Genomic DNA, 16,101 nt, shown 5'->3' with positions numbered 1-16,101 from the left:
ATATGCTTATCACAGCATCAGCGACACGGTCGCAAAGTTCAACACGAATCAACTCGTGGTAGAAGAAGCCAACGAAGATGAAATGGGTTTCAAAGAATACTACTCAGACATGGAGGAGTTATTTGGACATGCTGATCACAGCATCAGCGACACCGTTGCAAAGCTCAACACGACTCTACTCATGGTGGATGAATCCAACACCATGAGGCCATGGCAGCTCGTCGATACATTGGATGACAGCAATACCCTAGACGAAGACGACGCCACACAGAGAGCAAAGGAAGACTCCACGGAGCGAGCGATGACAGGCTCCATAGTGCGAGTGATGAAAGACTCCAAAAGGGATGCAAGCAAACACTCCCTGGCGAACGCCATGCATGAACAAGACCATGAAGGTAAACCCGCTGTATCTGAGCAACCGCAAGCAGACTATGAAAGTCTACCAAGCTCACAGGAACAAGAAGAAGACAACGAACATCTAACCACTGACACCATGCATGCGCAAGACCATGAAGGTCAACCTGCCATATCTGAGCAACCACAAGCAGACTATGAAAGTCTAACAAGCTCACATGAACAAGAAGAAGACAATGCACCTCTACCCACTGCATGCGAAGACAGTGACAAGGTGATCACACTCGACGTACAGGATCACAGCGAGACTGACAGTTCTCAGCTTGCCTGTACCGAAGCACAGAGCAAAAACAGTAACAAGGTGATCGCACTCGACGTACAGGATCACAGCGAGACTGACAGTTCTCAGCTTGTCTGTACAGAAGCACAGAGTCGGCCCACCCAAGAGTCCAGAGAGACCAAGCCGAAAGAAACCATGCAGATTCTGACTCCAGAAGAGGAGCACCTGGAGTCCAGAGAGACCAAGCAAAAAGAAACCATGCAGATTTTGACTCCAGAAGAGGAGCACCTGGAGTCCAGTGAGACAACATCAACAGAAATCATGAAGATTTCAACTCCAGAAGCGGAGCACCAAGAGTCTAGAGAGACCACGTCAAGTGAAATCATGCAGATTTGGACTCCAGAAGAGGAGCGCCAGAAGTCCACAGACACCACGTCAATTGTAATCATGGAGGTTTTGACTCCAGAAGAGGAGCGCCAAGAATCCAGAGACACCGCGTCAAATGGAATCGAGAAGAATTTGACTCCGGAAGAGGAGCACCAAGAAAGCAAAGATGAGGAATCCAATTCTCCACAAATGATTGATGTCACCTGCACCGATGCAACATCAGATCATTCGCACCACTCGCGAGACGAAATGCTCAATGACTCAAATTATCCACTCGGGACACGAATAGAGTATAACAAGAAAAACAAAAGTCAAAAGAAACACAGCAGAAACGGGACAAACAACAGCAAGAACAAAAGCAACATGAAGCGCGACAAGACCAACAACAATAGCAAGAAGCACAGCAGAAAAGAGAACGGCAACGAAAACAACAAAGTCAGGAACAAAGATAGCGACAACACCAAAGACAGAAACGACAAAAACAGCAACACGAACGGCAACGAAAACAACAAAGTCAGGAACAACGACAGTGCCAACACCAAAGACAGAAACGACAAAAACAGCAACAAGTACGGCAACGAAAACAACAAAAACAGGAACGACAGAAACAACAGCAATGAAACAACGACTTGTACACAATGGTACTACTCGGCACATGAAGGACAATGCCACAGCACACTGCAAAACGATGACAAGACTACAAACATGTCATGGGATGACAACGAATCGCACAAACTCACGTCTGCTCCAGAACGAGCAAGCACACCAGCATCCAAGGCGGATGAGACAATAAATCAACACCACAAGCACAGAAAAAAGGCCATGCCAGTCAACATCAGTGAGGTGACCATGAAAACACCTCGGGATGATGCATTGGGTACTTAAAATAACAAGGAACACCAACAACATTCACAGCGGACTTGCAATATCAATATCACCACGTCATCAACAACAACAAAAAGAAAAAAAAAGCTCTGAAAAAAATTCATCAAGTTTGGACTCATAAATGTTTTTATTCAGATTGGACATATAACTACATTGGCTTTGTACAATATGCAATAGCACCATCACCTGTATAGATACGCATATCATAAGTAACTGTTTTCTACAATTTTCTTTAACGATGTACAGCAAATATGTAAAGAGAAAAAGGGGGATGTGGTGATCACAAGTTTACTAGATACAAAACAACTGAGCAAACACCAGAGGGAGAGCTATAAATACACCGGGACAGGATGTACAATTTTCTTTAACGATGTACAGAAAATATGTAAAGAGAAAAAGGGGGATGTGGTGATCACAAGTATTGTGATCACCAGATGCAATACAACTGAGCAAACACTAGAGGGGGCACGGGAGAGCCATATAAATAGACGGGGACAGGAAGTGAGGACACACTTCACTGAGGGCAGAACTTGGAGCAACACAGATACAACACACACGCCAGCTAGGAACACTGAAGGTAACCTTAGGAAACAGCTCTGAAGAGTGAACGAACTTACAATAAAGCATCTTCTCCACATTTGAGACTACGAGCTTTATTAAGACACGAGAAACAACACAAGGCCCAGACCCTGACAGCACAGTAACAGACCCTGACAGCACAGGACCAGGCCCTGACAGCACAGGCCCAGGCCCTGACAGCACAGTAACAGACCCTGACAGCACAGTAACAGACCCTGGCAGCACAGTAACAGACCCTGACAGCACAGTAACAGACCCTGACAGCACAGTAACAGACCCTGACAGCACAGTAACAGACCCTGACAGCACAGGCCCAGGCCCTGACAGCACAGTAACAGACCCTGACAGCACAGGCCCAGGCCCTGACAGCACAGGACCAGGCCCTGACAGCACAGTAACAGACCCTGACAGCACAGTAACAGACCCTGACAGCACAGTAACAGACCCTGACAGCACAGGACCAGGCCCTTCGGCCCTCCAAACCTGTGCCGATGATATTGCCCGTCTAAACTAAAACCTTCTACGCTTCCTGGGTCCATATCCCTCTATTCCCATCCTATTCATGTATTTGTCAAGATGCCCCTTAAATGTCACTATTATCCCTGCTTCCACCACCTCCTCCGGCAGCGAGTTCCAGGCACCCACTACCCTCTGTGTCAAAAACTTGCCTCGTACATCTCCTCTAAACCTTGCCCCTCGCACCTTAAACCTATGCCCCCTAATAATTGACCCCTCTACCCTGGGAAAAAGCCTCTGACTATCCACTCTGTCTATGCCCCTCAACCTCTGTCGTTCCAGTGAGAACAAACCAAGTTTATCCAACCTCTCCTCATAGCTAATGCCCTCCATACCAGGCAACATCCTGGTAAATCTCTTCTGCACCCTCTCTAAAGCCTCCACATCCTTCTGGTAGTGTGGCAACCAGAATTGAACACTATACTCCAAGTGTGGCCTAACTAAGGTTCTATACAGCTGCAACATGACTTGCCAATTCTTGTACTCAATGCCTCGGTCAATGAAGGAAGCATGCCGTATGTCTTCTGAAGAAGGCACCTGAGGAAGGAGCAGTGCTCCGAAAGCTAGTGTTTGAAACAAACCTGTTGGACTTTAACCTGGTGTTGTAAGACCTCTTACTGTGCTCACCCCAGTCCAACGCCGGCATCTCCACATCATATGCCTTCTTGACTATCTTCTCCACCTGTGTTGCCCCTTTCAGTGACCTGTGGACCTGTACACCTAGATCTTTCTGACGTTCAATACTCTTGAGGGTTCTACCATTCACTGTATATTCCCTGCCTGCATTAGACCTTCCAAAATGCATTGCCTCACATTTGTCCGGATTAAACTCCATCTGCCATCTCTCCGCCCAAGTCTCCAAATTTTATAAATCCTGCTGTATCCTCTGAGAGCCCTCATCGTTATCCGCAATTCCACAAATCTTTGTGTCATCTTCAAACTTACTAATCAGACCAGTTACATTTTCCTCCAATCATTTATATATACTACAAACAGCAACGGTCCCAGCACTGATCCCTGTTGAAAACTACTGGTCACAGCCCTCCAATTAGAAAAGCACCCTTCCATTGCTACTCTCTGCCTTCTGTAACCTAGCCAGTTCTGTATCCACCTTGCCAGCTCACCCCTGATCCCGTGTGACTTCACCTTTTGTACCAGTCTGCCATGAGGGACCTTGTCAAAGGCCTTACTAGAGTCCATATAGACAACATCCACTGCCCTATCTACATCAATCACCTTTGTGACCTCTTCGAAAAACTCTATCAAGTTAGTGAGACACGACCTCCCTTTAACAAAACCATGCTGCCTCTCACTAATACGTCCATTTGCTCCCAAATGGGAGGTGATCCTGTCTCGAAGATTTCCCTTCAGTAATTTCCCTACCACTGACGTCAGGCTCACTGGCTTGTAGTTCCCTGGATTATCCTTGCTACCCTTCTTAAAGGAACTACATTGGCTATTCTCCAGTCCTCCGGGTCATCACCTAAAGACAGTGAGGATTCAAAGATTTCTGTCAAGGCCTCAGCAATTTCCTCTCTAGCCTCCTTCAGTATTCTGGGGTAGATCCCATCAGGCCCTGGGGACTTATCTACCTTAATATTTTTCAAGACACCCAACACCTCGTCTGTTTGGATCTCAATATCTCAATATATTCACCAAAGAGAAGGAATTGGTGGATGTTGAGTCTGGAGAAGGGTGCGTAGATAGCCTAAGTCACATTGAGATCCTTGTATACTGTTTCCCCCCATAGCTAAATGTGCCATTAGAGTGCTGGCATTTACACATGTTGGCTCAGCAATCTGACCTTTCCTTTCGGTCATGCTTTTTGAAATACGCACCCTCCCCCCCCCCCCCCCCCCCCCCCCCAACCCGGGTCACATGGAGGCACTAAAGCTCTTGATGTTGGACTGATCCACCAGATATTTCATGGGCATAACTTTCAAACCTGTTATGAGACTGAGCATCCTCTAACAGCTTGTCTCCTCCAAGTCTTGGCTGTTTCGTGTCACATCAGAGAAACTTTCAGCAGCCAATGCAGGGAAGAATCTGTTTAGATGGACGAGTCAAAGACAGTCATTTGCCAGATTTGTTGAATTCTCTCTTGCAGCATGGGGAGCTCTGAGCAGCTGACAGGCGCTGATAATGGGATAGACATATTTAGGTCTCTGAGATTAAAGGAAATGTGAAGCGAGCGAGAAAAGTTATTTCAAACTAAATATCAGGCACGATCTCATTTAATGTCCGAAAGTTTGTCGTAAATCGTACTGAACAATGTAAATTAGAATCGAGCATTCACGTTTCTGACCTGATGATTGGGTAATGTTAAAGGAGCTTCAGCATCGGACACTCCTCTCAGAATGTATCCAACCATCACTCTCATATTCTTCTGTGATAAATAGGGCTGTGATGTACCATCAATTGTACGCGAGGCGAGTGATTTACCAAAGTCTGGCTTTAATTGACTAGAACACAGCTCTGCGATCGTCTACAATGGAAAGGACGATCGTCAGGCGTCTGACCATTTATACCTCGTTAATAGAGGCGTGGTTAGCTCAGCCTCTCGGCCAATCGGTCGAGAGGCACATGACCGACCAGGGCCAATGGTAAGCTGACGTTCTGGCCCAATGGCAGACAGGTATGCAGATCATATCACCACAGCTGCTTGCTACTTTTTACAATGGTCTCTGACTTTGAAAACAGGAATATTTAATACTACTTGCTCTCTGGATTAGGTTTAAAAGATCTGACGGTTTGTATTTGGAAGGTCCGTTAGAAGGGGATTCACACGCTGAACACTTACCTTTCAGCCAATATCACTGCACAAATGAAGACATTCTGCTTATTAAACACGTGACATTTTGTCAGATATAGTTGTGTACATCATGACTTGCTGCAATGTCCCCAGAATTCTATAATATCTGCATCACATTAGCTGTGAACTATTTGAGGTGACAATTACTGTATAAATTAAACTCTTTCTGCCTGTCTTCAATGCACAGGGAGATATGAGGGAGCCTGCCATGCCATAAGTAATCTTACCCCAAAAAGCAGGAAACACCATGACCGTTGCAATGGCTGTCAGGGCCGAGGCTGATCAGACACACACTTGGAGATTGTTAATCCCAGAGTGATTAATCTGATGGGTCTTTACTCGGCGGTTTCTGCATTGCTTGAAGGTGAAACTGCCATTGGCCATTCCCAAGCCTGACAGCTGCCAGGAGAAAGTTCAGTCAGTGGCAGGTGAATTCAGGTGCTGGTGGTTAGAGGGAGATTCAGGCAATGAAACTGGTCCATGTGGAATAATGATAACATTAATCGCTTATTGTCACAAGTAGGCTTCAATGAAGTTACTGTGAAAAGCCCCGAGCCGCCACATTCCAGCACCTGTTCGGGGAGGCCGGTACGGGAATTGAACCCGCGCTGCTGCCTTGTTCTGCATTACAAGCCAGCTGTTTAGCCCACTGTGCTAAACAAGCCGCTGATTTCAGATAGAGCTTCACATCACACAGTGAGGGTTTGGAGTCGGGGGAAGTCCCTGTACTGCCTGTTAGACGATATTTTCACTCCGTAATACTGTACCTGCTAAATAAAAATTATTCACAACCCTGATTGTCAGATGTCACACATTTATTAATAAATTGTAAACAACAAAATAACGTGAGGCAATGTTACAGCGAAAGGTCTGTGAGTTATATGGTAGGAAATTCAAATGAGTTACAGTCACCAGCATTGTACATAGTTTATTCATTCCATACGGCCATAAGAAGTGGGAGTGGATTCTCCTGTTCATCGGACATGCTCCACAACTTGACAATATAATGGTGAACCTGATTATGGTCGAATCACTACTTTTCTGTATATCCGCTCTACCATTTGCCTCCCTTGTTAGTCAATACATTTGTTAAGCCCTCCCTTAAAGATATTCGATGTCTCAGTGCCAACTCCTCTCTGGAAACAAAAGGCCTTAAACCATTGCTCTCTGAGAAACTGCGAAATGATCCTCCTCTTTGCCTTTAATATGATTCTCCGAATATTAATTCTCCTTTCCCCTACTCTGCTGCAAAATGAAAATGAAAATCGCTTATTGTCACGAGTAGGCCTCAATGAAGTTACTGTGAAAAGCCCCTAGTCGCCACATTCCGGCGCCTGTCCGGGGAGGCTGGTACGGGAATCGAACAGTGCTGCTGGCCTGCTTGGTCTGCTTTAAAAGCCAGCAATTTAGCCGAGTGAGCTAAACCAGCCCCTGTCTCCTCGGAGAGGAAACATCTCTCCACACGCGCCCTCAATTCCTCTCAGGATTTTTAAGTTTTAATGAAATCTGAGCTCTTTATTTTAAACAGCACTGAAGTGTGCACAAGACTGAAAGAGATGCAGTCCCAAAACCCCACCCTATCTTCATCAGTAAAGTCCTATCAATATCTATTGTAGTTAATCCAATCTGTGGTGAGGTAAATGAGGTGCCCATGTCGTTCTCTCCACCTCTCTCATTATACCTTACTGTCCAATCCCAGAGAGTGTTTTATTCAAACTCAATAGTTTCTCAATATTCCCTCCCGGTCGGCAAGATTGCTGAATCTTAAATTCTCATCACTGTTTGAAACCACCCCATACACTCTTTTCCTCCCATTGACAGGAAGCTTCACCGACAAACCCTCTCCTTTGGGGATGGAAATCTGCCGGTCATACTGGCTCTGGCTGCACACGACTTCAGCATAGAATCAATGTGATTGACTGATAACCTCCTTCTGCAGCAACCCAAAAAGCTATTCAGTACAACGGCGATTCGAGATCAGAAACACAATCCCGTCCTTGCTCCTGATGCCCACATCCTTGAAAGGATAGACAAAGAAGAATCTCAGATTCTTTAATTCCTCAAATCCCCCTTCAAACCATATTGTAGCCAATTTTGCAGAGAAAAATTGGCAATTATAACAAAAGATACTTGGAAGAAGATACATTCCCCTTTTAATGTTGTGCTAAACCCACTATTGAACGGATTGTCAACACTATATTTAAAATCTTTTTACAACTGCAAATTAAATACCCACCTACTCTTATTCTTCCTATTGGAACAGGCCTGTCACCATCAAGCATCACATCATCCTTCCCACATTGCTGAAATTCTGAGTCCATCCAAAAGCAACTTCTCACCTCTCAAACCATAATCTTCATTGAACACACGCAGCAGATCCCAGTCCAAAACAAGAAGAAAACCCACCACAAGAACTCCCAACACCAGACCAAACCAAACCCAACCCGTAGAAAACGTAGTAGTGCATCAAACTAAACTTCAGACACCACGCACATCACCCCCGATAGCAACAATCCTCACTGCTCCTGGACCATGTGTGTTTGCCAAAAACCTAGTTGCAATCCAGTTTTTGACAAACACTGATCTTCTGGGTTCATTTTGGTTATTTCTTTCGCAAATCTGGAGGATTGGGAGAACTTTAAGGTTCAGCAAAAGGCGGCCAAAAATAAAAACAAAAGAACCAAGATGAACCACGAAATGAAACTGGCAGAAAATATAACCACTGTTACTAAAAGCTTCTATAAGTATGTGAAGTGGTAGGCAATAGTGAAAGTTAATGTTGACCCTTTCGAGGATGATACCAGTTAGGTAATAAAGGGGACACAGAGATGACGGAAGCACTGAAGCAATGTTGTGACTCTGTCTTCACTGTATAATATAAGTTTAAAAATTCCAAAAACTACAGATAATGCAGAAGAATTTGGAGCAATCTCCATCACGAGTGAGACTATATTGAATAAACCAATGAGATTAAAGACAGATACATCTCAGGGACCTGATGGGCTGCACTGCCCAGTTTTAACGCAGGTGGCAGCAGAGATAGTGGATTCATTGATTATTATATTTCCGAATTCCCTGGATTCTGGAAGGATCTCGGTGGATTGGGAGCACGCTAATGTGACGCCTGTATTCAGAAAGGGAGAGAGGCAAAAGTAAGGAAACTACAGGCCTGGTAGCTTGACCATTGTGATGCGGAAGTTGCTGAAATCAATCATTAAGGAGGCGATCACTAAACATTTGGAAAGACAAAGCTCACTACACCATTGTCAGCTTGCGTTCTATGAGGGCGTAACTGTCGGAGCGCTTTCAAGACCTATGTATTGAGTCAGCTTCCACGTGGGGTCTTTCCCTGTGGCTCAACTCAGTACAGACAGCAACAGACACATCAACAATCTGTAAAAGGTGGTTTTATTTTCTCCAGCTTGCGTCCGAGAGATGAGATATGGATGTTTGCCAAAATCTATCTACTAAACACTGATTAGAACACATCAGTTATATAATTTCCAAAAATCAATAGCCCACCCCAGTTGGACTCAATCCAATGGCTGAAGCCGTCATGTTTAAACTTTATCCAATAAAATTGCGATCAACCCATGATTGAACCTCTTCCTATTAGCTGTGTTTTCAAAAGGCTTTACTTCAATCTTAAGTTTTTTCCCCGCATCATAGCATTCTGCGTTCACATTGTTCATGATGGACAGGATGACAGAACTGGCATCCTCTTTACTGCATGGATTGTTTCAGAAGGATAGAATATCAGAAGTGACTGCCTTTTCGCTTCCAGAGGATATTGGGGGCCACTGATAAAAATTTGCTTTCGACGTAATTTGCTGATCACTCATCCCCGTGTATCAAAAACATGGCCAAGTTAGCTAGCATGAATCCCATCATGCATTGTAGCCACTGCTTGTAGCCGCATGATTACTGCTATGTCCTAAAATACAGGTTTCATGGTTAATAATGATTACTGGGCATACTTTCTATGATTAATCGCAATCCTGAATAAACTAACTTATGCAAAACTACTCTAGTGCCATCCTAGATATTCAGTTTTAAGAGCTCTTACCGCTGGACCCCCACCCCTTCAGTAACCGGCAAGGAGGCTAATGGGAAATCTGTGGGTGTGGTATATCTAGACTTCCAGAAGGCATTTGCTAAGGTGCACATAAAAGACCAATCCAGAAGTTGAGATCGCAGGTGATTGGCGGTAGAGTATTAGATTTGATTGAGGATTGGGATAAATGGGTCCTTCTCTGGCAGTCTAATTGTAACTAGCGGAGTACCGCAGGGATCAGTCATCGGACCCCAACTATTCATGATCTATATAAATGACCTGAAAATATGAACAGAGTAACATGAAGCATTTGTGGATACTAAAACAGACGTGAAAGAGGGAGAGAAGAGGACATAAAGATTTCACAGACGGATATGGATAGGTTAGGAGATTGGACCAAAATTTGGCAGATTGAGTTTCATGTAGATAATTGTGTGGGTATCCATTTTGGCCAAAACAATAGGAAACCAAAGTATTATCTAAATGGAAAGCATGTTCAAAATGCGTTTGGGCAGAGGATTCTTGGTGTCTTTGTCCATGAATTACAAGTTGGTATGCAGGTGCGGCATGTAATTACAAAGGCAAATGGAATGAGTTGAGAAGTGTTGTTGCAATTGGAGAGGGTGTTAGTGGACCACATCTGCAGTAATGTATCCGATTTTGGTCTCGTTATTTGATGAAGGATGTTCTGGCATTGGCTGCAGTTTGGAGAAGATGCAGCAGATTGATTCCGGTGATGAAAGGGTTGACATATGAGGAGAGATTAAACAGTTTGGTCTTATACTCGCTGGAGTTTAGACGAATGAGAGGGGATCCGATCGAGGTATATAAGATCGTAAAAGGGATTAATACAATAAATGTTGATCAAATGTTTCCCCTTGTATGACTATCTAGAATGAGAAATCACAGAAAAAGGTTGAGTGGCTGTAAATTTAGAACAGAGCTGAGGAGGAACTGCTTCTCGTAGAGGGTGGTGAGGTTATTGAACTCGCTGTACCATATTTCAGTGGAATCTAAGTCATTAAATGGTTTCAAGAAAGAGACAGATAGATCTCTTATCAAAAATGTGTTAAAGGGATATGGGACTGAAGAAGGGAGTTTGATACCAGGAACAGATCAGCTATGATCTGATCGAATTGTGGAGAAGGCTCGAAGGGTTGAATTGCCGACTTCTGCTCCTAACTCCTATGTTCCTCTTTTCCATCAGCCTGATCATTTAGACCAACTTCTTGCAGGGGAGGTGACCTTTCAGCATGTCCTGTACCTGGGAATGCACAACAATCAGGCAATGAGGAGGTAGCTATTATCGACACAGAAATCAGTTACAGTAAATCTGAAAAGGCACTTCCATTGCAGCATAATTGGCCCCCAAATATGAGGAATATTGCTTTCCTTACCCACGGGGTTACCCAGCCCCCACAACACCTGATCAAACTGGCTAATGCCAACTGTGAATGGCCAATCCATGTGACCTTCGACGACTGGAATGCTAAATAAAGTTAATTAAAGCTTAAAGTGCCTATTTAACACGTGATTACGACCCCGAGAGAATTCTGAAGAAAAAACCCTTCACCTGGCGGAGATGGGCTTTCATTTTTTCGGTATTCTCCAGCTTGGTTTTTCCGACGTGCATCACTAGTACTTCAGCATTGATCTCCTCACAGTCCTCGTCTGAGATGTCCAGCAACCCTGCAAAATAACAGGATAACAGTTTATTGTTATCCACCCGAAGCCTCTGATTGGGGATAAAGGATTTGGGAATTGGATGAGGAAGAAAGGTGGGCCCAGGCCTGAGAATGGAGGGCAGTCGGATTACTTGTGCCCTTGGAGGTCCACCAGGCAATAGGGAACCTGGATGAGCTCTGCTAATTTCCGCACAACAAGCTCCCACTGATAACTTGATCATCAATAATGTGACCATATGAATATACGACATTGGAAAAGGAGTAAATCATTCAACCCGTCAAACCTTCTCCACCTTTCAATGAAATCACTGTTGACCTGACTGTAATCTCAACATTCCCCCATTCCCGAAAGCACTTGACTCTTACCGATCAAGAATATATCTACTTCTGCGGAAAGGAAAAGATTTGAGTTTCGGAGCCACGTGGTCATGCTGCAGCTGTACAAAACTCTGGTGCGGCCGCACCTGGAGTACTGCGTGCAGTTCTGGTCACCACATTATAGGAAGGATGTGGAAGCTTTGGAAAGGGTTCAGAGGAGATTTACTAGGATGTTGCCTGGTATGGAGGGAAGGTCTTACAAGGAAAGGCTCAGCGACTTGAGGTTGTTTTCGTTAGAGAGGAGAAGGCTGAGAGGTGACTTAATAGAGACATATAAGATAATCAGAGGGTTAGATAGGGTGGACAGTGAGAGTCTTTTTCCTCGGATGGTGATGACCAACACGAGGGGACATAGCTTTAAATTGAGGGGTGGTAGATATAGGACAGATGTCAGAGGCAGTTTCTTTACTCAAAGAGTAGTAGGGGTGTGGAACGCCCTGCCTGCAACAGTAGTAGACTCGCCAACTTTAAGAGCATTTAAGTGGTCACTGGATAGGTATATGGATGAAAATGGAATAGTGTAGGTCAGATAGGCTTCAGATGGTTTAACAGGTCGGCGCAACATCGAGGGCCGAAGGGCCCGTACTGCGCTGTAGTGTTCTATGTTCTATGTATTCATTTACCATGCCTCTACCATTTCTGTGGAAGAGATTCCAAGAATTCAAAATTCTCTGAGAGAGAAAAAAAAATCTTCCCATCTCCGTGTTAACAGGGAGACCCTGTTTTTGTAATCTGTGAATCATGCAATCGTTCATGTTCAGAACGAATCGTTCTGGCTCTCTGCAAGGCAACGTTCGCAGCCCCAGTTCCTGTTCACACCAATAGATTTTTCACAGCCCCGTTTACTGTCCTATTCCCGATTGAAACCCATGTTTAATTTTGACTGAATCACACACCCAAGCACTGGATCACACATCCTAACCGTACAATCTTCGTGACAAAATTTTCCATATGTCACCTTTGGTGTTACTGCCAATTACCGGAAATTAAGACTCTCCTATCTTGGTCCCTCTGCCAACGGGAGAAGTTTGTTGAAAACGGTCATGATGCTGAACCCTTCAAATACATCACCTCTCAAGTTAATTTTCTCCAACTTAAGGGCTAAATTGCCCTTAGTGTCCTAAAAAATAATGTTAATGGGGGTTGTTGGGTTACGGCTATAGGGTGGATGCGTGGGCTTGGGTAGGGTGATCATTGCTCGGCACAACATTGAGGGCCGAAGGGCCTGTTCTGTGCTGTACTGTTCTAAAAAAAAAACTACTCCAAACTATCTGTGTAACTGGACCCCTTTTCCCTGGAAACAGTCTAGTGACTTTTTTTCTGCACAATCACCCCAAACGTTTGCCTTTATTTCCAAAATGTGATGTCCAGAGACAGACACAACATTCGAATTTAGGCTGAACCGAAGTTTCCTATACCAGCAATATTCCGTTGCTTTTGTACTTGCTCGTTCTGTTTACTAAGCAGTTTTTCAGTATTTATGGCATATCCGTGGCTGATCCTGCCGCTCCTTAAAAATTATTCCTTTCAGGGTTTTGCTAAGGCAATGTCCACGGTGCTAAAATCACGGGTGGTGCCGCGTCCCGAGGTAGCGATCTTTGGAGTGTCGGAAGAGCCGGCAGTTCAGGGGGCGAAAGAGGCTGACGTCTTGGCCTTTGCCTCCCTGGTAGCCCAGGGAAGGATATAGTAGAGACCTTGGTCAGTGACATGGCCGGCTTTCTCAGTCTCGAGAAAACAAACTTTGCCTTAGGAGGGTCAATGGTCGGGTTCACCCGGAGGTGGCAGCCGTTCGTCGACTTTCTCGGGGAAAATTAAAATGCCAGAGGATGCAGCATTTCAAGGGGGACGGGGGGAGGGCTGGATTGTTGTTGTATGATTGGGGTTTGGGATGGTGGGGGGGGGGGGGGGGGGGGTGGGAATGTTTATTATACCATGTTAATATCATTGTCTATGTTATTTTTATAAAAAAATTCAAATACCTTAATAAAAATATTTGAAAAGAAATGATTCCTTTATCTAATGCTGTCTCCCCGTGAAGAAGTGTATTACTTCAAGCTACTCTGAATTAAACTGCATGTCATCTGTCCGCCAATTCTACCAATCTCGCGATATCCTTTCCAGTTCTTAGCTCAGGGCTAAATCGCTGGCTTTGAAAGCAGACCAAGGCAGGCCAGCAGCACAGTTTGATTCCCGTAACAGCCTCCCTGAACAGGCGCCGGAATGTGGCGACTCGGGGCTTTTCACAGTAACTTCATTTGAAGCCTACTCGTGACAATAAGGGATTTTCATTTCAGTTCTCTCCATATCTTCCTCATATTTCACAATACTTGGCATAATGCCACCTGCAAATTCTGGAACTGTTGTTTCAAACACACACGTTAAGGTCAATATTGCCGATACAGAAAAGCTGCAGTTGTGGTACAGACCCCTGAGCTCCCTCAGACCACATCTTCCGTCAGTCCAAAGTCTGTCAGTCTCGGTTTCATGGAAATCAGCTAATTTCCGTTTCAGGTGGCCACTGCTCATTTTTGCCCATACTTTTCAATAATGTTGGAAACGATGTTATGTGACACATTATTGCAGGACTTTTATAGCCCCCTATATATGAGATCAACAGAATTCTCCTCAATAACTCCCTGAGAACCAGATAATTTAGTTTTGGGACAGTAGATAATGGGGAGCCAATGGATGTGGTATATCTGGATTTCCAGAAAGCCTTTGACAAGGTGCCACACAAAAGGTTGCTGCATAAGATAAAGATGCATGGCATTAAGGGTAAAGTAGTAGCATGGATAGAGGATTGGTTAATTAATAGAAAGCAAAGAGTGGGGATTAATGGGTGTTTCTCTGGTTGGCAATCAGTAGCTAGTGGTGTCCCTCGGGGATCCGTGTTGGGCCCACAATTGTTCACAATTTACATAGATGATTTGGAGTTGGGGACCAAGGGCAACGTGTCCAAGTTTGCAGACGACACTAAGGTGAGTGGCAAAGCAAAAAGTGCAGAGGATACCGGAAGTCTGCAGAGGGATTTGGATAGGTTAAATGAATGGGCTAGGGTCTGGCAGATGGAATACAATGTTGACAAATGTGAGGTTATCCATTTTGGTAGGAATAACAGCAAACGGGATTATTATTTAAACGATAAAATATTAAAGCATGCCGCTGTGCAGAGAGACTTGGGTGTGCTAGTGCATGAGTCACAGAAAGTTGGTTTACAGGTGCAACAGGTGATTAAGAAGGCAAATGGAATTTTGTCCTTCATTGCTAGAGGGATGGAGTTTAAGACTAGGGAGGTTGCAATTGTATAAGGTGTTAGTGAGGCCACACCTGGAGTATTGTGTTCAGTTTTGGTCTCCTTGCCTGAGAATGGACGTACTGGCACTGGAGGGTGTGCAGAGGAGATTCACTACGTTAATCCCAGAGCTGAAGGGGTTGGATTATGAGGAGAGGTTGAGTAGACTGGGACTGTACTCGTTGGAATTTAGAAGGATGAGGGGGGATCTTATAGAAACATTTAAAATTATGAAGGGAATAGATAGGATAGATGCGGGCAGGTTGTTTCCACTGGCGGGTGAAAGCAGAACTAGGGGACATAGCCTCAAAATAAGGGGAAGTAGATTTAGGACTGAGTTTAGGAGGAACTTCTTCACCCAAAGGGTTGTGAATCTATGGAATTTCTTGCCCAGTGAAGCAGTTGAGGCTCCTTCATTACATGTTTTTAAGGTAAAGATAGATAGTTTTTTGAAGAATAAAGGGATTAAGGGTTATGGTGTTCGGGCTGGAAAGTGGAGCTGAGTCCACAAAAGATCAGCCATGATCTCATTGAATGGCGGAGCAGGCTCGAGGGGCCAGATGGCCTACTCCTGCTCCTAGTTCTTATGTTCTTATTTACTGAAAGGATTTGTCGCCCAAAACACAGGTGATTAATTAAACCATTCAAACAGGTTCGATGAAAAAGAATTTTGTCGACCAAAGCCTGAACCATTTTGGACAATTGGCCTGTTTCTCCTTTGAACAATGATGGAATCGATATGAGGAAAACCTGTACCTGAATTCACCTGACTGGTCACATTATAAAGTTGGACAGTTTCAATATTCAGTCATTAAATGACACGTTTGGAATGTTTCAGGTCTATTAAGCTGGAAGTGTGAACTGGATTGCTTCTACTAG

General features: G+C 44.4%; 1 protein-coding gene across 1 annotated transcript in view; it reads right to left on the bottom strand.

Annotated features, from left to right (window-relative positions):
* Positions 1–6,614: 6,614 nt before the first annotated feature.
* Positions 6,615–16,101, bottom strand: part of LOC119957019 (mucin-5AC-like) — an 86,450-nt gene continuing 76,963 nt past the window's right edge. The window contains exons 25-26 of the mRNA XM_038784601.1: positions 11,441–11,556; positions 6,615–11,131 (exon numbers count right to left, since the gene is read on the bottom strand). Coding sequence (XP_038640529.1) covers positions 11,084–11,131; positions 11,441–11,556 — 164 coding nt within the window. The 3' untranslated portion in view covers positions 6,615–11,083. The remainder of the gene's footprint in view (positions 11,132–11,440; positions 11,557–16,101) is intronic.

This window comes from Scyliorhinus canicula, chromosome 25 (genome assembly GCF_902713615.1).
Source record: "Scyliorhinus canicula chromosome 25, sScyCan1.1, whole genome shotgun sequence".
In the NCBI taxonomy this organism is placed as follows: domain Eukaryota; kingdom Metazoa; phylum Chordata; class Chondrichthyes; order Carcharhiniformes; family Scyliorhinidae; genus Scyliorhinus; species Scyliorhinus canicula.
This window is presented reverse-complemented; position numbering and strand designations above follow the sequence as displayed.